The sequence below is a fragment of the Aspergillus tubingensis genome, assembly GCF_013340325.1.
Source record: "Aspergillus tubingensis WU-2223L DNA, scaffold_5, whole genome shotgun sequence".
In the NCBI taxonomy this organism is placed as follows: Eukaryota; Fungi; Ascomycota; class Eurotiomycetes; order Eurotiales; family Aspergillaceae; genus Aspergillus; species Aspergillus tubingensis.
The window spans coordinates 1,171,103-1,194,981 of NW_023336279.1; the positions used below are offsets into that span (position 1 = coordinate 1,171,103).

A 23,879-nucleotide genomic window follows, 5' to 3' on the forward strand; every position below is an offset into this window, starting at 1 on the left:
AAACTACTCCATACATAGTTAGTAGATTAGGTTCCATCTTGGATTCCCCCCCTTCTTTTTCTCATCCTCTTAGTCAGACCCGATCCAGGAACCTCTTCAGGGGTCAGGTGGACGAGCAGATCTGAACTGGCGCCAGTCGGTGAGCTTGGAAGCCTGAAAGCCTGAAACCGGGTCCACGGCGAGCCCCGCCGGCCCCTCCAACAGCTGAAGAGACCATTGGCTGCAACAAGCTGGATGGAGGGCTGCGATCGAGCAATTCATGGGCGTGAGGGAATAGTGGCCCCTCATAAGCCATAATAATGTATCTGCGGCAATCGCTAGTCCGTCTAAAAATAATCAATTGAAACTCTCAGGGATCCAGGCGGTCAATAATATTGCGCTGCAGCAGGACTACGTAGCATGTTGAGTTAACTAGTTATATTTATTCTTGACGGACAGATCCCCCGCGCTTTCACACCCTGTACACCCCTCCTCCCTTGCTCTCTTTCCATCTTCTTTTCCCCTCTATACCCCTCTAGTATTCTCCCTTCAGACTCCATCCCATCCTCTTCTCCCTCCTTCCCATCATATTATCATATCCCATCTATTTTAATCCATCATCCGCAATCATGGCCGCTGCTGCGATCAAAGAAACCGTTTCCAACCTTATCCATGGCCAGTCCGAGCCCGCTATCCGTGAGCCCTCCCCCGAGGAATTCGAGCAGCTGAAGAAGAAGTACACCGATGCCGGGCAAGGACAGGTCTTTGCCTTCGTTGACGAGCTGAAGCCCGCCGAGAAGACCCAGCTTTTCCACCAGTTGAACAACTTCGACCCCGTCCGCATCAACGAGTTGGCCGAGAAGGCTCTGAACCCTCCCAAGGCCGAGCAAGGCCCCGTCTCCCTCGAACCCCTCCCCGAAGTGGCTACCGCATCGATCCTGGATTCGGACCCCAAGGATATTCAGAAGTGGTACGATGAGGGTCTGCAGTTGGTTGCTGGCAACAAGGTCGCTGTGGTGTTGATGGCTGGTGGACAGGGCACCCGTCTGGGTAGCTCCGCCCCCAAGGGTTGCTTTGACATCGGTCTCCCCAGCCACAAGTCTCTCTTCCAGATCCAGGCCGAGCGTATTGCTAAGCTCCAGCTCCTGGCGAAGAAGTCTTCCGGCAAGGATGCCGTCATCCCTTGGTATGTCATGACCAGCGGACCTACCCGTAAACCCACAGAGGAGTTTTTCCAGCAGCACAACTACTTCGGCCTCGACAAGAGCAATGTGGTTATCTTCGAGCAGGGTGTCTTGCCTTGCATCTCTAACGAGGGCAAGATTCTGATGGAGAGCAAGTCTAAGGTGCGTTTCAAGCTGTCACATTCCTACCCCAACCCCACTCTGACCCTGTGTTTTAGGCGGCTGTTGCTCCTGATGGCAACGGTGGTATCTACCTTGCCCTCTTGACTTCCGGAGTCAGGGAGGACATGCGCAAGCGTGGAATCCAGCACATTCACACCTACTGCGTCGACAACTGCCTGGTCAAGGTTGCCGACCCTGTCTTCATCGGCTTTGCTGCCTCCAAGGACGTCGACATCGCTACGAAGGTTGTCCGCAAGCGCAACGCTACCGAGTCGGTCGGTCTGATTCTCCAGAGAAACGGCAAGCCCGACGTCGTCGAATACTCTGAGATCGACCAGGAGACGGCCGAGGCCAAGGACCCCAAGCAGCCCGATGTCCTGAAGTTCCGTGCCGCCAACATTGTCAACCACTACTACTCCTTCCGTTTCTTCGAATCCATTGAGAGCTGGTCTCACAAGCTGCCCCACCACGTTGCCCGCAAGAAGATTCCTTGCATCAAGCCCGAGACCGGCGAGGCCTTCAAGCCCGAGAAGCCCAACGGCATCAAGCTCGAGCAGTTCGTGTTTGACGTTTTCCCGATGACCCCTCTGGAGAAGTTCGCCAGCATTGAGGTGCGTCGTGAGGACGAGTTCTCGCCCCTCAAGAACGCCCGCGGCACTGGTGAGGACGACCCCGACACCAGCAAGGCCGACATCATGAAGCAGGGCCAGCGCTGGATCGAGAAGGCCGGTGGTGTCGTTGTCACTGAAGGCGAGTCTGTTGGCGTGGAAGTCTCGCCTCTGATCAGCTACGTAAGTATTTCCGTATTTGCATTGGTGAAATCGATTGCTTTATCACATGCGTGCTTGAAACCAGACTGACTTTGAGTTACAGGGTGGAGAAGGGCTGGAATTCCTCAAGGGCCGTGAGCTCAAGGCTCCGGCTGTGGTTGAGAAGGAAGAGTAAATGGAATCATCATATTGCGGGAGTTAGGACAGCTTGTATGGAACTACTAATAATGCATAAATCAACCGCCCGCTGTGTATAGGCAGGGTTACATTTTTGAAGCCGAATATGTTGATAGCTCACGTCCCAAATACTCTTCTGTACGACGCGATCGAGGCGTACCGTAGGAAAGCCCGTGGGCGAACCTTGGGAGGGGGACAAGGAAAGCTTAGAGAGCATCCATGATTTGCACGCCGGGGGCCTTGATTAGTACCAGCCAGCCTTAGATGCGGTCATAGATTTCACTACCGCTGGAATTTCCACTGGCCATACAGCTCGCCGATCTGGCTTCCTCGTATACTTCCAACAGATCGATTATATCTACATGATTCTAGCTCGGTCTTCACAAAGCCAGGTCTAGACTGGGCCGTCTCGCAATAGTCCAACCCCAACTTCGGACGTGTCTGCTCCAGGAGCCAAAAAAGAAAAGTGCACCGGACTCGAGAGACCACGCCACAGAGCTGCATGTCATCGAGAATGACAACTGCCAGACGGACGGTTTCGAACATGTACCGCCAATCCCCAGTAATCAAGGCAATACAAGTCATAACCGGAACGTGTGCCTCAGGCCGTGCGCACGCGAGAGCTCACAACCAATAGGATAGCGAATCACCCACCTTACGCGATACGGGAGCAACCGGGACCCATGGTAAATTTCGATTCGAACCGGTATCTTTCTTGTTACCGTACGGAAAAAGAAACCCTGCGACACTGGTTTCTTTCCGTTTCCTTGCTTAGCTTCATCGCTTAAGTTGTTGCATTCGAAATCCTTTTCTACTCATCCGCCTTTGTGTGTCAGGAGAAATCTTGTTCAAGAGCTATCTATTTTTTGCTTATTCGTCTCTCGTGGTTCGGAGGGATTGGTGTTGCTGTGAGGTCTAGTTTGGAGTGTGTTCAGTGCTGGGTTTGTGTGCCTTTTTCTTTTTTTTTTTTTTTTTTTTTTTTTTTCTTTCCTGTCTTTTTTTTCCCTATCGTTATTCCCCATTCGGTGTCGCTTTTGGCTTTGTCAGCCCACTTTTTCGAGTCTCAAGAGTGGGCTGTCGGAAGTGCTGCTATTCCTCCTCCAAGGTTCTCAAGCTGACAATCCGAACAGTCCTATTGACAAGGAGATTAGAAGATCTGTTGTTGGTTTTAGGAAGAGTGAGTGCTGTCAGATGTTCCTCGTGACTTCAATACGTTCCCGTGGCCGTTTCGCGACTTCAGTTCCTTCCACCCATTCTTCGGCCGATTTTTTGTCCGCATCCTACTTCCATGGAAGACAACCCTCCATTATGAACTCGGCAGTGGAGGAACCAGTCGCTTACACTTCGTCCGCGGCAGCTGAGCGCATGGAATATATGATTTCCGTCTAGTTGCGCCGCCGACGAATTGTGTTCTATGACGCCCACTTGCTATGCCGATGCGAATGGCTCTTCCAGCCGCGGGATCTTAACAAGCATGGACCAGAAGCGCTGACCGAGTGACTTCCTCTTCTATAGCTCAATCATTACCGATAAAATGTTGTTGTCTCGTCGTGCCTGCTACAAGTGTGGCAACATTGGCCACTACGCTGGTTAGTAGTTGCTTTGGGAAGAAACGCCTTGGTCCATGCTGGAATTTGCTAACGGGCTGACGTAGAGGTCTGCTCTTCCTCTGAGCGTCTCTGCTACAACTGTGAGTAGACCCTGTTCATTGGCAGCTTATTCATTGCGCCTCATTTGCTGATTCAATTACGTTATTCAACAGGCAAGCAGCCTGGTAGGTTCCTTCTGTGTGTCACGTCGCTCGAACGAGATCTCTGATCGATCAATCGACAGGCCATGAGTCCAGCAGCTGCCCGCGTCCTCGTACGACTGAGAGTAAGGTTTTCGGCCCTCGTGGTTGGAACGCACCGGAATGCTGATATATCTCCGATCCAGCCAAGCAATGCTACAACTGCCAGGGACTAGGCCACGTTCAGGCCGATTGTCCTACGTTGCGCCTTAACGGTGCCAACGGCCGCTGCTACAACTGCAGCCAGCCCGGCCACCTTGCTGTACGTCGTCTCGTCGCTCCTAACTTCCTGTTCGCCGGGCAAAACCGTTGACCTTCTCCTAGCGCAACTGCCCCGCTCCTGCTTCCGGTGCTCCCCGGGCCCCTGCTCCCCGCGGCGGATTCAACAGCGGTTTCCGTGGTGGATACGGATACCCCCGTGCTGCTACTTGCTACAAGTGCGGTGGCCCCAACCACTTCGCCCGTGATTGCCAGGCTCAGGCTATGAAGTGCTACGCCTGCGGCAAGCTGGTAGGTGTTCCTGTTATACCTGATGCGATACGGACATGGAGGCTGACCGGAATCTTATAGGGTCACATCTCCCGCGACTGCACTGCCCCCAACGGCGGTCCCCTGAGCTCCGCCGGCAAGGTCTGCTATAAGTGCTCCCAGGCCGGACACATCTCCCGCGACTGCCCCAACAACGAGGCCGTCGCTCAGCAGCCCGTTGACGCCGCTGCTGCTCCTGCTGCCCCTGCCGCCGCCGCTGCCGAGGTCAGCGCGGAGGCTGCTCCCGTTGCTGCTGCGGCTCCTACTACCGCTGTCGCATAGAGGACGAATTTAATGACTGATTGATCCCAATTTCTGGGAGTCTGTTTTCCATTCTTTCTTTTTTGTAATAGGGTTTGCCGATATCGGTCTCATTTTTTTCATTATTCCCATGGTTTCTTCCTTTGCATATATTGCGCCCCTCCTGTTCCACTTCTCGGCACCGACCGGTTTCTATTCCTATTATGTATACGACGAACAAAAGTTTCACGAAGTCTTAGGTTCCTTTATTGCTTGGATCCTATACACGGCTCAGGGTCTTATGGTTGGCGTCTATTGATCTCCTCGGGTATCTTTCTCATTTCCAAAATTTAGGTGCGGCAAAGAAAAGAGGGAGACGAGGCCAGGCGAGGTGAAAGTTGAAGTGAGCGCAGCAGAGACATTGGTGGACCGAAGCAAGCGCGTTGATATGCATGGGAAGAGGCTTCAAGTTGAAACGGATGGGATTGTGTGTGATGAAGATAGTGAATGGTCTACAGGTACCTGGCGCGGTGGTTACCTCCTCATCTTTTCGTACTATATCCTCCAGATATTCGTCAAATGGGAAGCAAAACAAACAAAGACAAAAGCAAAAAGAAGCATTATCTCAGATTCAAAAGTGGTCCATTGCAGTATATTGAGAGCTGGGTTGGATAAAGCCTTCATGTTGTTGTATCAGTAGCTTACAGGGTACAGCTAACAGAATGATTGGGTGTGGAAAACGTCGCCTTTTCATGCTGTCACCACCCTGCTCGTAGGGAACTGAAATATGCCATCACTCAATTGTACGGTGGGCTTAGCATTGCTCTTCTGTCACGAGCAGACCCCGTGACGCTGGACTAGTCTACTCCTCATACCAGCTGCCTTCATGCTCAACTGCATGCTCGCAGCTGCAATTGACAATCAATCAGCTTTGTATCTATCTTTCGTCTTTGTCCAACCTCCAGGTCTCCCCATATCAACTGAATCAATTGACAAACATGCCCGGCTCAGACACAAGCGACGAGTTCAATGATGATGTAGCCATCCCTCTACCCCCATACGTCTTTATTCCCCATGAGCAATGACGTTGACTGCGTGGTCTAACTATTCTCCAACATTGTATTAACATTGTCTCAATGACAGGTCTTCATCGTTGATATCGATACTATCCAATCGCATGGTATATATACCCCTCACTACCCGCTTCCTCTCATATCCGTATACTGATAGTATGTTCAAGGCATCGGAGTAGCGGATATCACGAAGCTGAAGACAAATGGATACTATACTGTTGCTGTACGAATTGTCCGGTCTATTATTTGATGTTTAAAGCGAGCCTCGCTGTTAACTGGCTCAGTCTGTTCACGGTGCTACCCGCAAGAATCTGTTGAAGATAAAGGGATTCAGTGAGGTCAAGGTCGAGAAGATTAAGGATGCTATTCAGAAAAGCATGGTATGTATATATACACCGCAGATGATGGTCCCGTCTGGGGTTATTGTTCGTGCTAGGGTGAGGTGCTAACGAACTGTCGATATATGCAGCCCTCGGCTTCGGGGTTCATCACGGCAATGGAACTATGCCATCAACGGAAGAGGATTGTTCGGATTTCTACTGGGAGTAAACAGTTTGATTCTATATTGGGAGGGTAAGTTCTTTCCTTCCACCTACTCTAATGCTGCAAGAGGGAAAAGGCTAAGTTAATATTACTTAGTGGCTTCCAGAGCATGAGTATCAGCGAAGTCTTCGGCGAGTTTCGATGCGGCAAGACTCAGTTATCCCACACCATGTCCGTCGTGGCCCAGCTTCCCAAGGAACTCGGTGGCGCAGACGGCAAGGTGGCATATATTGATACCGAGGGAACGTTCAGGCCTGAGCGCATTGCTCAGATTGCGGAGCGGTTTGGTGTCGATGCTGATGCTGCTCAGGAGAATATTGCCTATGCGCGAGCGCTGAATAGCGAGCATCAGCTGGAGTTGTTGAATACTCTCAGTAAAGAGTTCGCTAGTGGAGAGTACAGGTTGTTGATCATTGATAGCATTATGAATTGCTTCAGGGTCGATTATTGTGGACGCGGCGAGCTCGCTGATCGTCAGCAGAAATTGAATCAGTTTCTGATGAAGCTGGCTCATATGGCTGAAGGTATGCCTTTTACTCCTGGTATATATATATAGTACTATCAGAGGACTGACGTTCCCATGTGCAGAATTCAACATCTGTGTTCTGATGGTACGTTCTCCGTCGACATGCAGAAATATAGTCTAATGCAACACAGACCAACCAGGTCCAGAGTGACCCTGGCGCTAGTGCACTCTTCGCTGGAGCCGATGGCCGCAAGCCCGTTGGAGGGCATGTCCTGGCACATGCATCGGCGACTCGAGTGCTTCTCCGCAAGGGCCGTGGTGAAGAGCGAGTGGCTAAGATACAGGACTCACCAGGTTTGTCAAGTGTACACATCTCGTGTTAACGCTCTAACTGTCAACAGACTGCCCTGAAAGAGAGGCGACGTATGTCATCACCAATGGTGGGATCAATGATCCTGATAAGGTGTAGTCCCGATAAAGATATGAGTATGGCTCAGGACGAAGTATGGAAAGAACTGGGTAACGGCCATGTGGCGCATTTAAAGTGGACATTTCTTTTCTTTCTAATTTCTGCTGAAGCTATCTACCTGCGACAGCAATGTACTACAATGTCATCAAAAATTGTTTGTGAATCGAGGCCAAGTACTGTTGATGTTGATTATCGGGTAACGCAAACAGCTCTCTCCGCCTTCCAAACTGCCGTTGCAAAATTTCCCGCTAAAGTAAAAAAAGTCTCTCCGCCAACTAATTTGCGGCGCTACAATTTCCGCAACCCTTACCAGTCCAATCACTTTTTCACCTTCTCTCCTCACCTAAAACCAAATACCTCCGAGGGTACTAGACAAAATGAAGGCAGATCTCGAGATCGCAGGATTTTCAATCCTGCCCCTACACTTCCCCGCAACCCCAGCATATCCTAAACCGGCAACACACTACCTCTACCTCCGCGCCCATGAGCCTCGCATCCCAGACGCCGACACTCCCCGTTCGATGTTCATCGTGAACATTCCCGTCGACACGACCGAAACCCACCTGCGCCACCTCTTCGGTACCCAGCTCTCCGCAGGCCGCATAGAGCGCGTGGAATTCGAGGCCGTCCCGACCAAAAAGAAGGGCATGCAAGCCACCCCGCAAGGCAACATCGCCAGCAGCAAGAAACGCAAGCGCGTCACCGCCGACGAACTCCAAGCACAGCTGGACGATGTCGACCTCCCCGCTACCTGGGACCGCCAGCTCCAGAAGAGCGGGTCGCACGCGATCGTCGTCTTCGCCGACAAGCCCAGCATGGAGGCGAGTTTGAAAGCGGCGCGCAAGGCCGCGAAGAAGGGCACGGAGATTGTCTGGGGCGAGGGTGTTGAGGGCGATCGGGTACCTGCTCTGGGACTGCAGAGGTACATTACCCACGAGCAGTTGAGGTATCCGGATCGGGCGGAGTTGTTACGCACCGTTAACGATTATATGACGGTGTTTACGCAGGTCGCGGAGGTCAGGAAGAGGGAGGAGGCGCGCAGGGCGCAGGAACCCGACGAGGATGGATTCATTACTGTTACGTCTGGACCGAAGTTGGCGGAGGCGGCTCATGAGGATGAGGCTAGGCAGTTGGTTGAGAAGCAGAAGGAGAAGTCCAAGGGATTGGAGGACTTCTATCGGTTCCAGTCTCGTGAGAAGAGAAAGGAGAAGCAGAACCAGCTGCTTAAGAAGTTTGATGATGATAGGAGGAAGTTGGCGGATATGAAGAAGCGGAAGGGGAAGATTGCAGTAAGTTTACTCCCTCCTTGGATATGGTATGTGTAATGCTAACGGTGTCTCAGCCTGAGTGATCTTGTTCTTTCGTCCTGTTTGGCATTGTTGGGTCGGTTTAGCATGGCGTTTGGGGGGTTCGTCCAAAAGTGCTTTATTCGATAGAGAATTGGCTTGGAGGGATGCCGGATGATGTGAGTTTTGACACTTCTCTTATTCCATATGGTTTACACTGCATATGATGAATCCGCTGGGGCCAGAGTAGCAAGACTCAGCTGTTGCTTGATGTCATGCCATGTCTACAAAAACCAGCATAATCCAATCTTCTCACCTACTGAAGCAATTCTTTTGGTCATTTGCTTATCTAGATGAGTTCTGGATGCATTGCTGACTTGCTGCTGATTTAGGCATATGTTCGCTTCTTGTAGACTAAATATATAACATGATTATTTGATGTCCATAAACTATTATACACATATAGCTTGTAATCTGTAGATTCTCTACTGTATCAGTCGTCGACATTCAATATAGTAACGCACAGACCAACCCGGCTTGGCGATGACATCGTCGGCGCATCGCATCGCATCGCATCTGACGAACAATCCAGAAGCAACCAAAGAGCATCAGATCAGATCAGCCCACTCAGAAAACCAACAACATGCATACGAATAACCTCTAGCAGAGGCAGCAGCATCCCAAACCCATAAGACTATCTATCTCGTACCTGCACGCAATACTACTACCCCACACCAACACCCCACCATCGCAACTCCAAAAAAACCTCAACCTCAACCTCACCCCTAACCAACCAACCAAACAAACAAAAGCAATGACCTCCACCGGAGGAATCACAGGAGAAACCTCAGGAGGCTTCCTCCCCCCAACCCTCCCATCCCCGGCCCCCTCCACCCCACGACCAAGCACGCCCTCCCTCCTCCCCAAACCGCGAACGCATCCTCTGCGCGCAGGGTCCGCCAAAGAAGCAACCGTGATTAATCACATCGATACGACATTACTGAAGATTTCGCGTCGGCACGCAAAGAAATTCAGTAGTGCTTATTACAAGCCTACTGATGATGGTGATGGATTCAACTCCAATGCGAGGGGTTATTCCCCGGAGTCGTTCGAACCTCGGAGAGAGGGAGAAGGAGAGGTGCAGGGCTATGAAAGCTTCAAGGAAGTAGCGAGGGATTTGGAGGGTTTGGTGGATGTGCTTTGGGTTAGTGGGACGCGTAAGTACCCTTCTCTCTCTCTCTCATATTCAATTCTTCATGTTCTTAGTTGGTTGTTGTCCCTGGAGAGCGAGCGAATGCTAACAGAGATGTATGATGTATATACTAGCATCCCTCCAAATCCCCTACCTCATCTCCCTAGCCATCCAAGTCAACTCCTATCTGCCCGAGTATCCCTTCTCAGCGGCGCCTACGTTCCGCTTACTGCGGAAGTTGGATGAGGTGTTTGCGGAGCTTTTAGGTGGTGGTAGTAGTGGTAACGGGGAGAAGAAGAGTGTGGTGTCTATGACGGAGAAGGTGCGGATTAAGAGTATTGCGGAGTCGTGTCGGGTGTTGGTTGTTGAGAAGAGAGAGAAGGAGATTGAGGATGCTAATGGGGCAGAGGAGGATGATTATGATGAGGATGAGGATGAAGAGTTCGAGGATGTCTATGGGGATGCGAATAAATTGGAGGATTATATGCCTGTTCCTGGGAAGTGGGAGATGGAGACGGCGAAGGTTTATGAGAGGACGATTCAGTTGTTGGGCGATGAGTTGGGGAATGTGGGTGAGTTTTGTGATGAGGATTTGGCCGCGGGGGATGGAGGGGTTTGTGATACGGGGGATTTTGTGGTTGAGTTGGAGGATGATGATAATGATGATTGATATCTATCCAGCTTCTGTACTTTTGGTTGGTTTGATGGGCATGTGGTATTTTGTGTATGGGGTGGATATGGTGTTTAAGGGCAGTACTAGTTATCAGGGGGTCTATGGCGTTGAGGACACTTGGGTTGTTGGTCTTATATCTGATATTAAGGGTGCATGACATGTGCTTGGAGTCATACTTTATTTGGTTCTATCATTCGCTACAGTCGCTATCACCTGGTTCAAACACTCCTCTCTAACTACCACAATGTACTTCACCATGCCACACGGCAACAGTAATAGTCTAGACTTCAGTGACTTTGTCCCGATTTCCGGCCCGACAACAGGCCATATTAATAATAACAATAAGCCCTGCTCCAGCAGAGCAAATGTGCCGCATCCGCGTCCCTAACAACCGAAGCTAACACGAACCAAGAAAGAGGCTGTGACCGCGTTAGCTGTTCGGAGGGACCGGATCAATGTGAGTTGAGTGAGTGGGGATGTTGCTTGCAGAACTGGTGAGAGATCCAGACAATCACCTACCCTACCTCAGCTGGAGGAGTGGAAATGAGTGGGTCGTTGAGAGGTGATTGTTGGATGGTTCGTACGAACTTGTACTTGTGCGCTGCACAACACAGTAGAAGAGATTCCTAGTTAGTTAGTAGAGCGTTGAAAAAAATAATATACTGTTCGTGACCTTATGAGACTTTTCAGCTTCAGCCCGGTTTCACCCTATATGAAACACAGCTAGAAACTTCCCTTCCCTGGGACATGCCTAGTATCTGGGATATCGACATCCATGGTTCAATATATGGACCCTCCATTCCAGCAACAAAAGAAATACAACAAAGGCCCTGTCCTGTATCAGATATCCGGCCCAAGGTACTTATAGGAGGAATCCCTGGTTGAGGGTTTCTCCAGCCGAGAAGCAAAGAAAGGGTTAGGTTATGTTGATGGTGGGTGGGATGTCTGCATCGATAACGGCCGAGTGCAAAGGCAAGGAGAGAAGGAGGGCGGAAATCTGCAAGGGACGGACGGGGGCTGCTTAACAAGCAAGCGGCATGATAGTGTGTAACCACACCCCCGACCCTACTTGCTTTCTCATGTATGTGCATATGTGGTATCTTAAAATGATATACCTGCATGGGCAAATATGTTACTGATAATGAAAAGTGTTCTTCTGGTGGTGGATACGTATTGATATAATCATCATCGACTTTTCTTCCCGTGTAGTTAGAAGTAAGGGTGGTCCAAGCTAGGAAAGGGTAACACTAGGCAGCCTTATTCCTGGTAGAATAATCCGTAGTTATTATGACTTTTCCAATAGTTTAGATCGATCTCTTTATCTCTCTCCCTCCCTCCCTCCCTTTCCCCATCTTTCGGAAATTGCTCACGATACACATGGATTCAAGGGAATGAAAATCCATAGATAGAGAGAACAGCTCCCTTGCTCATGCCAATGACCTTTTCCATGGGATAATCATGATGATGATGTTATTGATGATGATGATCATTCCCCAGACTTATTGGAGCTAATTAATTTGATTACCTTCCTTTTCCCGGAATTGATGACGCTCGTATTTCTTGCCACTTGAAGTTGCGTTGACTGGTTCTTCCCAACTCCCAAGTAGGTAAAGTTATTGATTACCACACGGGATCCTGCAGTGCAGTCAGTCGTTCGGTTGGTCGGTCGCGTCGCGTGCGCGTCGAGGCAAAGCTGAGAGTTAGAACTTATACTAAGTAAAGTGCTAATGTAAATACTAAATCAATACAGACAAGCACTAGAGTTTAGATCATAGACATGAATAATACCACCACATGTCCCATTGTGAATTGAATGAAACAAACTAGCTAAATTCTGGAACGATGGGAAAAACCATGAATCAGCCAGCGCCCCCCTTTGCCCTTCACGAGGCTGAAGGAATTCTGTCTCAGAACACCGAACAAAAAAAAAAAAAAACAACTCGTGGGATTCCAGAATCCGCAATCTGACTTGCCCGATTAGGCGCAGGCGGTACTGGTTGTAAACATGTAATATCAATGACAGGCTGCGGTGGCCCAAAATTACCGTACGAGCCGCCGGTGCCCGGATCCTGACCAATGGGCACCACATGGACCTCATTTCCATGGTTCGAGCTGCCCCCAGTGGAGTCGCCCTCACATGGAATGAATGGTCGCCCTTTTTTACTCATAATTTTCTTTTTATATAATCGCAGCTAAATCCACACCCACAACAAACCTTGTGTGTGTGCGGAATTTCTTGGGCTATGACCTCAATTGGAATGAAATGTTGTTGATTGCCTTTTCGCTTTCTCCTCACTAGAAGTCAATCTGGCAGCAAGCATACTTTTGTCTAGTATCTATTTAGTTACATATTGTATTTAGTTAGTTTGGAAGTCAATCAGTTGATCGATTTCCGTTTATTTTCTTTTTAGTCTTGCTCGCTTTGACCATCTCTCCCCGTCGGCCACTATCTATCTATTATTAACGTGAACCACAGACTACTATGGTACTTGTGTGTAAATAGGTAATATACCTCCCATCAATTTGATCAATTAATTCTCCAAATGTGCTAGTGAGTAAAAGAAAAGAAAAATTCAACAATTTAACTTATTCAGAGTATAGCACCATCCACTTCCCACATGGACCGTTCTTGCTTCTCGAATGTCTCCTGGGTACCCGATTAGTCCTCCGTCATAGACAAGTAGCAGGCTAGCTTGCTCCACGATCCATGGGTCTGGGGCGCATTGGGTGGGGGCCATTTTTCCTTTCATTGAACTTTTCCCACAAAGTCCAGGCGCTGCCAGTTTTACCCGGTCATCGGTCTGGTTGGTCCTTGATTGTGGTTGAGAGTTTCTTCGGGCCAATTTAATCCCCTGTTAGAAAAAAAAGAGAGAAGAAAAAAAAAATAAGTAATCCCATTAAGACCGCCATTTCAGCGCCCCCATCCTCCCTCCCGCCTCTCTCCATTCATCCATAAAGTTCAGCTAACATCTATCTACTTGCCATTCAGCCGCCCAGCTCAACTGTACTGTACAGTAGGGCAAAAAATGATGGTCGATCCAAAAGGTGATTGAACAATGGAAAAAAGGGCTGAGGTGTGGCTGTAAACGGCAACCGATCTACGAATTGAATGAATGAATGAATGAACGAGTGACCGTCGAGTTTCGGCTCATCCCATCTCCCGACCAGGTCAGGGCGGAGAACGGGACAGGACCTATGACGATAAGGGCCCATGGGACGCGAATGGAACCCGACGAGTCACAACGCGACACCACGCAGGGAAAAGGCCTCACGACCTTTCTGGTCTCTCTCTCTGCATGTGCATTCGCTCAGGTCCTTGCAGATTTCGTGCAGCGATTCGGCCATATTTATGAATCCTCAAGGTAGGTACACGTCGATCACGATCCTTCGTCTACTTTTTTTTGCCTCTTCACTCTTTTTCCCGCCCTTTGTTAGTTTTGTTTCCTGGTTGCTATGTATCAATTGATTAGTTAGTTACTTATTACCACTATCATTACTAAGTATATGTACAACCCTTTCAAGGGGGGACTATTGTACCCCATACTTTGTGTGTACTTGATCCGTCCCCTTACCTTAAGATGGTGTGTGCTTGCAGATAAAGACCCTTCAATTTCCCTCCATCTTGGGAGGTGGTGTTTTTCATTCAGAATGTCGATATAATGAGCAACATGCTGCCCTCCCTACATGATTCTTGAGAGATCGTTATCAAATCTCTTGTTTTCTCGTTGACGCATCGGAACGAGATTGTGGACAGATAGATCAAGTTGTGGTATGTATATGCACTTGGTTTAGACAGAACCCCAAGCCATGGATACGTTACAAAAAGCCCGGTGGTTTTTAAGCTTCATTGATTTCCAAGTTATCGGCATCTTCCATTCACCAGCAATATCATGCGATAAACGAAAGAGCGAAAACTATTGAATAAGTAAAGGAGAAAAGAAATTAAATCAAAAGAAAGGGGAAAAAAAAAGAAAAGAATGCAGACTTTATTGCCTAGGGTTGTTCAACTACCAGAGGATAGTACAAAAATTATTGCATGCGATGGAAATAAGGACCATGTCAGGTTGCAAACCCGCAGGCTGCAGCAGTCATCTGGTCGCAGGGTAGTTTGGTTGGGTTGGGTCCGACGGTGGATGTATCCACTGCATGGCCCTGGGATTAACACCTTCTCTGTATTGGGTCTGTCGCAGCAAGCACGGTAGGCAGGTATCCGTCGTGAAGGTACGTACCTTTTATAGGTAAAGTACTTTTAAGTAGCTCTTTTTCCTAACTTACCACCAAGATCCATCAACATACAGCAGTCATTTGGTCCATCATGAATACTAATTCAATGGGAAGTGATAAATAAACATGGCTACGTATGGCTGTGAGAAAACTAGTGTATGAGTGAGATCATCTTAAGAAACAAAGAGTCAAGATAAGACTCTAGCAATATTCGTTATTGAACTCTGCAGTCGATATCTGGATCATGATCTAAAACATACATCCAGCAAGGTCGTACACCCGATAGAACAATCCAATTCCGACCTGAATGCTGGATACCAAGACAATACCAATACTACTTAGATACTTACTTTCCAGACTGTGTGTGTGTGGGTGTGGGTGTATGTATGTATGTATCTGTGTATGTATCATCATTATTTCCCGCCACGGCCACACGATTCCCACCAGGATGAAATCCAGATCGACAAGGCCCGGTCCTCTATTTTTTTTTCTTCCTCTGTTTCTCTATTTTTCTGTTTCATTTACTTATTTTTTTTCATTCACTTTTTCTTGCTGTTGGCTAGTTCCTAACTAACTCAGAGGAAAGGAAAAGAAAGTAAAGAAAAGTGCTGTCAAGGAACAGATGGGAAACAAAGTGGAAATAGAAGTAGTAATAAAATAAAAAATTCACTTGAATAAAAAAGAATTAAATAAAATACCAAAAAGGAAAAAAAGAAAAAGGAAAAAAGAAAAAAAGGAAGAAAAGTCGACCCAAAAGAAAAACCCCGTCAGAGCCTTTCCTGAGTCGGCAAACTTTCGTCCCACCCAGCTGGCAGCGCTTCTTGCTGCTGCGCCCGCCCCTCATCTCCTCACAGTCCCAGTAGTAGTTTAGCAGCACCAGTAGTAGCAGCACCAAGCAGCAAGCAGAAGCAGCACTAAGCAGCAGCAGCAGCAGCAGCAGCAGCAAGCAGTAGCTGGAAGCAGCAAGAAAAGTAGGCCCCAGTAAACCAAACCAAACCCAAGACCTGCTTTGGCTCCTGCGTGCCTTTGGGTGCTTGTGTGCTTGATTATTCATTATTCTTATTGGGTTTTGGTTTGTTCGTCTAAACGATTTTCTGCTTTCTCCCGTCCCTGGTCTGCCCTAGCAGTAGTACGTAGTAGTAGCCATTCTTTCCCTCGTTTTCCTTCCCTTCCCTTCCCTTTCCCTCCCCTCCATCCTGAAGAATAATCTTTCTTCTACCCCTCCTCGCCTCTTCCTCTCTTCTTCCTTCTCTCTTCTCTTTCTCTCTTCCCTCCCCTCCCCCCCATAATATCTCTCCCTCCTTCCAGTCCTTCTACCGTTCCCTTGTTTCTATCGGAAAAGACGGAGTTGGTTTGCGGATAGTTCTTCTGTAACTCTTCTTTGTGCCTTTTCCTCTCTTTCTTGAATTTCTTATTATCTTTTCTCCACCTCGCCGGAGTTATCTTGAGTTCTCTACAGTTCCTGATTTCTCTGACGCCCGAGTCTTCCACGCATCCTTGCTATTTGCGCCATCCCCCAAAGCAACGCAACTCAACGCTTCGCTTTTCATTACCTGGTAAGTTGTTACTGTTCTCTTATTATTTTGAGTTTCGCATCGACTCGTATGTCATATTTGTTTTTTTTTTTTTTTTTTTTGTCTTTGCTTTCTCCCGTTTCTTTTCACTTTTCTCCCCTTCCCTGCCTGTTCCGGTGCCTAGCTGTGTGTGGTTGCGACGGAAAATCGACTACCACTGTCTCGGGTCCATCATCGCTTCTCATGCATCCAGAAGCATGGAATTACCGATTCGCTGGAGGCGACGTTGGTTGAATTAGTCGGCTGTGGGTGAACATGTCCACCGATTGCTCTGCATCCGGGTCGTCGAAAATGACTTTCCACTTCCGTCCGGCACGGTCTGTCAGCGACCAATTTGCGCCTTACGATTATCTCGCCCTGATCTATTTCACGATGAGTTTCGGACGGTCGCTCAACCATCAACTCGTCCATGGCCCTTTCTGCGCCTCGCTTTCTGAATGGTTGGAAATACGTCTCGGCTGTTGCATGGCTTTCGTGGTGCAGGTCCGCTGAAGACTGGGTGGATCGATCGGGTCGGTCGCAACCGGAGCGGATGTGGCCTTCTCTGGGTGTATCCTCGACGAACGCGGTCATGCTATGGGGACAACGCCTATTTCTGGCTATTCTCGCAATTGTCACATCAGATCTACCACACCTCTTCCGGTTTTGTTCGATTCACTCCATGGATCTTGTACCTTTCCGGCTATTTCATTGCAACCACCCGAGGAACCTGAGTCTTGGCACCTGACGGAGCTGGCCTGCAAGTCAAGGCTGAACCCAACTTCTCGTCTTGTCCCAACTTTCACCGAGTCGCTCGTTCAATCAATTTTTCTGCCGGCCGCCATCCTGGGGAATTCTTCACGTTCTATTCAACTATCTTCCGCTCCGTCAATGCTTTCTATCTGAGCTACCGCGAACTTGTGGATCGGGCATCTTTCCCATCTTTTTCCCTTTCTTTCTGATTTACTTGTGCTTTTCTGCCTCGCCAATTTTGAATTCTTTCTTGTTGCTACCCAAGGACCTTCGTTCCTAAAGTCAATTCTCTGGTACTAATAGTCATTTCAAGTCTGAACGATCGCACGCAGTTCTTTCCTTGACGAATCCTACGAAACCCCATTCGCACGGGCCAATTTCGGTATAGAAAAGTTTGTTTGCTTGGGTTTCTGCTCTTTTACCTGCACTAAGGTACGCGCAACTGCGACTGGCCAGCACTCGATCCTTTTCACTCGTTGAAAGTGTTACTAATATTCATGCTGGACTTTTAGATACCTATCTCGCAGTTATTCTTACGAAAGTCGAATTTTTATGTCAAACATGTCTTTCCAGAACTTTGATTCTTTCCAAAACCAGCACCCTGCTGCTGACGCCGCCGCTGCCGCTCCTGGCGCTCCTGCTACCGCGGACACCGCCATGACTGGCCAGGCTGACCCTACTACCGCCCCCTTCCAGGGTCCTGCTCCCGGGGAGCCCTCTGCTGCCCCTGTTCCCCAGCAGGCCAACGAGGGAAAGACTACCCTCTGGTAAGCTTTCCCAATGCAGTATCTCTTGTCCGTGCTGTCTCTGACTGTTGCCGTTTAGGATGGGTGAGCTTGAGCCCTGGATCGATGAGAACTTCGTTCGCAACCTCTGGTTCCAGATGGGTGAGCAGGTCAACGTTAAGATGATCCGCGACAAGTTTTCTGGGTGAGTACATAATCACACTGGATTCAATATGAAGGCGATCCTAATGTTGGTAGTAGGAGCAACGCCGGTTACTGCTTCGTCGACTTCGCGTCCCCTGCCGCCGCCGCCAAGGCTCTGTCCCTGAACGGCACCCCCATGCCCAACACCAACCGTTTGTTCAAGCTCAACTGGGCTACCGGTGGTGGTCTTGCCGACCGCAGGTAAGGAGAACATGCCAAATAGATGTCCTGAGGTCATAAGCTAACTTGTCAAATAGCCGTGATGACCGTGGCCCTGAGTACTCGATCTTCGTTGGTGACTTGGGCCCCGAGGTCAACGAGTACGTCCTCGTTTCTCTCTTCCAGAGCCGCTTCCCGTCTTGCAAGTCCGCCAAGATCATGACCGACCCCATCAGCGGCATGTCTCGTGGCTACGGCTTCGTCCGCTTCTCCGATGAGAACGACCAGCAGCGTGCTCTGAGCGAGATGCAGGGTGTCTACTGTGGCAACCGTCCCATGCGCATCTCTACCGCTACTCCCAAGAACAAGGGCCCCAGCCTTGGTGCTGCCGGTGCTATGGGCATGCCCGGCCCCGCGGGCATGTACCCTCCCATGGGCGCTCCCCCCATGGGCTTCTACGGTGCTCCCCAGCCCATGAACCAGTTCACCGACCCCAACAACACCACCGTTTTCGTTGGCGGCCTCTCTGGCTACGTCACTGAGGATGAGCTCCGCTCTTTCTTCCAGGGCTTCGGTGAAATCACCTACGTCAAGATCCCCCCTGGAAAGGGCTGCGGTTTCGTCCAGTTCGTCCAGCGCCATGCTGCTGAGATGGCTATCAACCAGATGCAGGGATACCCCATTGGAAACTCCCGTGTGCGTCTGAGCTGGGGTCGCTCTCAGAACAACTCTGGCCCTGCCGGCAGCCCCTACCGCCCTGCTCCCCCTCCGCCTCCCATGTACCCCTCCATGGGCATGCCTCCCGCTCACGGATACGGCGGCTTCGCGCCTATGAAGGTCGGTTCCCCTTGAACTCTCCCTCCGAGGCTGGTGGGGTTCAGAGCATCACTAACGCCCAGACTTAGTAAAAGAGCTTTCCATTTTAGTTTGAAAGAACCAGCAGGAGTTTTGTCATTTCACGATGGGTCTTTTGTGTTATAAGTCTGCCATGATCTCTGCGAAAGTTACCCTCTATAGCTCTGGATGGGCATTTTCTCCTGTGCTACGTACTTCATATGCGAGCGCTTCCATTGTTAGCCAGATTTGAGCTCTGATTTTCATCGTTATCTATCTTCACGTTTTACTATTCTTCTGTTCTCCCATTCCCCCTTTTTAAACCTCCCTCAAATTTTCCTTCGCCACTCTCCCCAATTCTCATATGTTTCCCCCGTTTCTTCCCTTTATCCCATGCCCGCTTTTTACATTCTCCTCACGTCTTCGGGCCCTAGGTCTATGTTATTATGCGTATGACGACAATCGGAATTGTTGAATGCGCGTGCGGTGTTTCCCCCCCTTTATTCCCTGGGCAGGCTTTCTGCGAAAAGTTCCTCTGCTGAAGTCCTTTTTCATGAAGCAATCCAATCGTATTCTTGTTTCGTTGTGAGGATGTTACGTCGTGCTTCTTAGACCGGGCGGCCTGTACAACATGTTTCCACCTCGCCTTTTATTTCTCTCAATTCAGTCTATTATGGAGCACAGTTCTTTCTCTCGCTCTTTCCATGCGGTGGTCCTTTGCTAGGTCCTTCCCCCGTCTTGCGTCTGGCGCGTTCCGCGGATGTTTTGGACGGCTTGGGTTGTGTACTTTTCTCTATCCCCCTGCCGGGTGTGTGGGACTTGGGGCTGGTGTTGATGATTTTATGACAGGACGGGGCTCTTCCTAATGCGTCTATCTCTTCGTTTAAATTGTAGTTACTGGGTGGTGGGTGGTTTTCCTGTTCCTACCTATCCTCGGGCACTGATGGCGGCATCCTGTTGTGAACAAACAAATCACGGCTTGGGAGAGGGGCGTTCGTAAGTCTGGTTGTTTTCCTTGTGTCACCGAGGAGGGTGGTGTTATTTCCAGCGTCAGCTCCAATACTGGCATGTTCATTTAGTCGTTATTCTTACGGATGATTCCCCCTTCGCTCTGCAGTGAGCTCTGTGTTCCTTTCCCCGACTACTTTGCCTTTGTGTGTATGCACCGCGATTGCGAGCATGGCAGTTTCGAGCATGTTTGCTCGCATCTGCTCCTCCCTCGTGTACATGGGACTCGATAATAGATGCCTAAACAATCTGAATTGGGCGCATGTCGCCAGGTCTGCATTAACATATTTTTTATCTCTCTTCCTTTTATTGCTGTCTTAGTACTCTTTCGGTCTGTCTTGTGGTTCGTACCTGCCCTCCCAAATCCGGTCATCTAGTCCGGGTTTGTCTGTAATCTTTTCAACTCGAACGGGATGTCCTCATGAGGCAGGTACTCCCTGATCTAGCCAGTCTGGCAGGTGCGAATCCCGGTGCGTCTTCTCCTTTGTCTGCTCGCCCTCTGATGCCTTCATTCTACTGTCTCCTCGTCGTGGTGGAGGAGATACCTACTTCTCTCTTAGGAACCCCCTCCCTTCCACTCGGATTGGTTCAGTTCTCTTTACTCTTAGTATCTTAGTCCCTGATCGAGGTTCAATTTCTTCCATTTTCCTCATTTTAACTCGCAGACAATAGTCCTTGGGCCTGTCAGAATGCGGTACGAAGACTGGGACGTGATTCTCTTCCCCGAATCGTCCAAGGTGCCCATTCAGGAATTCAAGACCCAATGTTTCGTCACCAAGGATAAGGGTCAGTGTCGTCGAAGATTGGAGCACGTTCGTGGCTTGCTCTATTGCTAACCTCCAATCTCTCTACCAGATTCACCCTACTTGCATAGTCCCGGTCTTGTCAGTCCGGCTACTTGTCCTCTGCCACAGAGCAATGAGGGCCAGTTGCCAGTTCTCACTACTTTCGTCCCAAGTTTGCGTCACAACACCCCATTCCGTGTGTCCGTTCATAGCTGGCAGAAGCCCACACCCAGTCGGTTGATGGAAAGCCTCTTGCAGCCAGATGATGCAGTGCTTTTCGAGGTGCGGGTCTTTATTGATGGCCTGTGTGTCTCGTACGTGCTTGCCCGAGCCTCCAACCGGAGGCTATGAACTGAGCCTTTGTGTGCCATAGGGGTAGCGTTTTCCATCAGAGATCAGGGTGGCCTCATGTTATTGGTGAGAAGAAGTGATCCTTCTGTTGCCGAATTTATAGCTGACTTTGCTGTCTCGTCTTTAGACCTAAGTTCGTGTATGCTTTGCACCAATCCTCTCGCATTCCACCTTTGTTCACAAAAATCACCTAACAGCAAGATTCTAGACGTCGATAAGACTGGCAATCAGGATAGCCTCCGTTTCCCTCCGTTTCACCAGGAAATTTTAGAGCAGAGACATTGGGATGCAGCTGAGCTATACGGTAGGATTAGAGTTGTGATTGCTGAGGGCTTTTGTCGCCCACACCGCTATCCACCATTCGAGAGAGTCAAAGAGATCGTCGCGTTTGCCTTCCAGCATGCTCCACTGCGTAAGTGCTTAATTTAGAAGATCGTTTTTCATAGATACACTGACCCGTTGAGTGTAGAGGTCCTGGAGCATTCAAACATCGCCTGGCCGAACCCTTCGATGTGGACACGGGAGCCACGACTTTTCAAGTACAACTCGGGCATCGATCCTGCTAATTTGACAGCAGAAGACTCACACGCCCACTCTCCCAGTAAGCAAGGTGCTCAGGGTCGGATGTTGGCCCCGAGAAGCCAAGTAAGCAGCCATTCAGGCAATTCCTGGGCATATCGAAACTATCAAAGATCAATTCAGATGCCTCTACCCCAGTGGCAAGGACAATGCATGCCAGATCCCTTCACTGACCCTGTTATCCGACATCGAGGTGCACGATCATCTTGCGAGGATGTTCCCATGCCTGATTATATCTCTAGCTCTGGAAGTAGTCGCGCCATCTCCAGCATGACGGGCATTAGCTACGAGCATAGCAAACATCCCAGCATAGTAACCCCCGTCGATGAGGAGTCATACCGGCAGCTGATTGAAGCATTGAGTCCGCCAAAGCCACTGGCCCTGTTCGGCATTGCTGCACCCACCAATAGCCCCTCTACTGCTTTACCCATGGGAAATAAGCTTTCTGCAGCTGCTGAAGCGCGTTCTGCACCCTACACCAAAGGCAGCAGCCGGACGTCGATCTTGAAGGAGATCTCATTGCCGGGAACCAGAGAAGCGTCTGGGTCCAGCACTAAATCCACCGCTGCTTCGGAGGCAACGGCTGAGGGAGCGGCAACTACCAAGATTCATGCTACCCCTAGCCCACGCGTCAAAAGCCGCAAGGAGGGCATGTCCCAGGCCAAGGTCAATGAATCATTGGGGGGGTCGCCACTCAAAGTGAACGAGAAACCCCGCGAAAGCCCCTCCAAGCTGGTGGTGCGTACCAGCGGAGGTGTGGAAAGCCCAACTCGGTCCAGCCGCAAGTCATCTACAGGTTCTGCCCGTGCAGAGGTCTCTCCCATTTCCTAGGGTGGCGCGGTCTTCTGCTAGCTCAAAAATCCACTTATGAACGCTAGGCTTAGTGACTGCCTTTTTCTAGACTCCAGCTTGCTGGGCCAGCACTGTAACAGTCACTGAGATGATTGAATTATTCTTATATGGTCAAGATAGGCATTTAGTTCCAGTGCACTGCTTGCTTCTTTTCCCTACTTCGTCAGCTTCTGTCGTTTATCGATTCGGCTGTTAACGAGTTTTAACATAGGGCGTCGATGTTGAGGTCCAGTCATGACCGATGAACTCTCGTTACCTTATATCAATTGCTACGGATACTGAATTTGCTTGGGGTGAAACGTGTGGATGTGTCAGTTAGTCATGTTTTCAGCCCAGGATGTTTGTTTTAGCATTCAATGTTCTTAGTCAAGTGGTGATAGCAGCAGCTAGGAGGGTAGTGAGTGTCATTAGTATAGCTTGCAGAATCCACAGACTAGTATCCTCAGAGATTAAGCATAACGAACAATGATGACCAGTCCTTTGTTTCTTTACATGCCTTCTGTTCTTTGATTATTCTGTTCATGTCACTTTCGCTGCTCTCAGTTAAAATCAATGTCTTGTCCTTCCTAACATTTGAAGGACTCATTATCAAACATCGGTGTCCAAGAGCCATCTCTTCGCCCACCACGATCCCGACATTCTGGACGATAATATCAAACATATGTGAACGCACATAATTTAACAAAACTCTCTACCAACCTACCCAACATGCACAGAACTCACATCACCTACACTTCTTCTCCGTTTACTAAAACGTCCAAAAATAAAACTAACCTGAAGTAATCCAGTAATCACCAGCATACGAATCGATACCATCTACCTGCCTGCCCCCTTGACTTCCTCGTCAGCAGAAACAAGCTTGCAGTGTCATTCCCCATATCCTTTTGGTATGTATACGTCTGGTGAGACTGAATAGGATGGTTCTTATTACCATTATTATTACCTACTTACTATCTATGATAGTGGTTCGTTAGGCAAGTCAGTGTAGGGGGGATAACAGAGATATACATACATACATGGTGTAAGTTAGAGATCATGACCTGAAGTAGAGTTACCATAAGCAACCCTAGTTCACCTTAGCAATCAACCAAGTAATTGTTTGCAAGTATCAAAATGAATTAGATGGTTCGATGATAGATGGCATGTTACTTTGGCAACTTATTATTTACTTGAAGGGGATTTGATTTGATTTGATTTGACCTGTTACATGTATGCATGCAGATGTGCAGCCATGCAGCTAGCTAGCTAGCCTAACTAGTTAACTAGCTGCAGTAAGCAGTAAGCAGTAAGCAGTAAGCAGCTTGTGTTGACGATTTAGTTA

The 23,879-nt window shown here is 49.2% G+C and overlaps 7 protein-coding genes across 7 annotated transcripts; all 7 read left to right on the top strand.

Moving 5' to 3' along the window:
* Positions 1 to 608: 608 nt before the first annotated feature.
* AtWU_03722 (UDP-N-acetylglucosamine diphosphorylase) lies at positions 609 to 2,270 on the top strand (the record flags this gene model as incomplete). Its single annotated transcript, XM_035498834.1, has 3 exons — positions 609 to 1,325; positions 1,382 to 2,116; positions 2,199 to 2,270. The coding sequence occupies 3 exons, from the start codon at positions 609 to 611 to the stop codon at positions 2,268 to 2,270; spliced, it is 1,524 nt and encodes a 507-aa protein (XP_035354727.1).
* A 1,536-nt stretch (positions 2,271 to 3,806) lies between these two features.
* gisB (putative zinc knuckle nucleic acid binding protein) lies at positions 3,807 to 4,871 on the top strand (the record flags this gene model as incomplete). Its single annotated transcript, XM_035498835.1, has 7 exons — positions 3,807 to 3,861; positions 3,927 to 3,962; positions 4,035 to 4,046; positions 4,106 to 4,147; positions 4,208 to 4,323; positions 4,386 to 4,571; positions 4,632 to 4,871. The coding sequence occupies 7 exons, from the start codon at positions 3,807 to 3,809 to the stop codon at positions 4,869 to 4,871; spliced, it is 687 nt and encodes a 228-aa protein (XP_035354728.1).
* Positions 4,872 to 5,827: 956 nt separating this feature from the next.
* Positions 5,828 to 7,380, top strand: AtWU_03724 (recombinase DMC1; the record flags this gene model as incomplete). The annotated part of the gene is made up of 9 exons (XM_035498836.1): positions 5,828 to 5,866; positions 5,973 to 6,009; positions 6,070 to 6,125; positions 6,187 to 6,282; positions 6,372 to 6,475; positions 6,542 to 6,969; positions 7,034 to 7,056; positions 7,103 to 7,265; positions 7,313 to 7,380. The coding sequence occupies 9 exons, from the start codon at positions 5,828 to 5,830 to the stop codon at positions 7,378 to 7,380; spliced, it is 1,014 nt and encodes a 337-aa protein (XP_035354729.1).
* Positions 7,381 to 7,757: 377 nt separating this feature from the next.
* Positions 7,758 to 8,731, top strand: AtWU_03725 (putative ribosomal small subunit assembly protein; the record flags this gene model as incomplete). Its single annotated transcript, XM_035498837.1, has 2 exons — positions 7,758 to 8,669; positions 8,723 to 8,731. The coding sequence occupies 2 exons, from the start codon at positions 7,758 to 7,760 to the stop codon at positions 8,729 to 8,731; spliced, it is 921 nt and encodes a 306-aa protein (XP_035354730.1).
* Positions 8,732 to 9,480: 749 nt separating this feature from the next.
* AtWU_03726 (general transcription factor IIH subunit TFB6 family) lies at positions 9,481 to 10,528 on the top strand (the record flags this gene model as incomplete). Its single annotated transcript, XM_035498838.1, has 2 exons — positions 9,481 to 9,883; positions 9,993 to 10,528. The coding sequence occupies 2 exons, from the start codon at positions 9,481 to 9,483 to the stop codon at positions 10,526 to 10,528; spliced, it is 939 nt and encodes a 312-aa protein (XP_035354731.1).
* Positions 10,529 to 17,622: 7,094 nt separating this feature from the next.
* On the top strand, positions 17,623 to 19,001 carry AtWU_03727 (RNA-binding protein; the record flags this gene model as incomplete). Its single annotated transcript, XM_035498839.1, has 4 exons — positions 17,623 to 17,828; positions 17,887 to 17,991; positions 18,048 to 18,191; positions 18,248 to 19,001. The coding sequence occupies 4 exons, from the start codon at positions 17,623 to 17,625 to the stop codon at positions 18,999 to 19,001; spliced, it is 1,209 nt and encodes a 402-aa protein (XP_035354732.1).
* A 1,679-nt stretch (positions 19,002 to 20,680) lies between these two features.
* AtWU_03728 (uncharacterized protein) lies at positions 20,681 to 22,537 on the top strand (the record flags this gene model as incomplete). The annotated part of the gene is made up of 6 exons (XM_035498840.1): positions 20,681 to 20,777; positions 20,847 to 21,090; positions 21,150 to 21,193; positions 21,255 to 21,266; positions 21,336 to 21,539; positions 21,597 to 22,537. 6 exons carry the CDS (start codon positions 20,681 to 20,683, stop codon positions 22,535 to 22,537), a joined length of 1,542 nt encoding a protein of 513 aa, XP_035354733.1.
* Between the last annotated feature and the right edge of the window lie 1,342 nt (positions 22,538 to 23,879).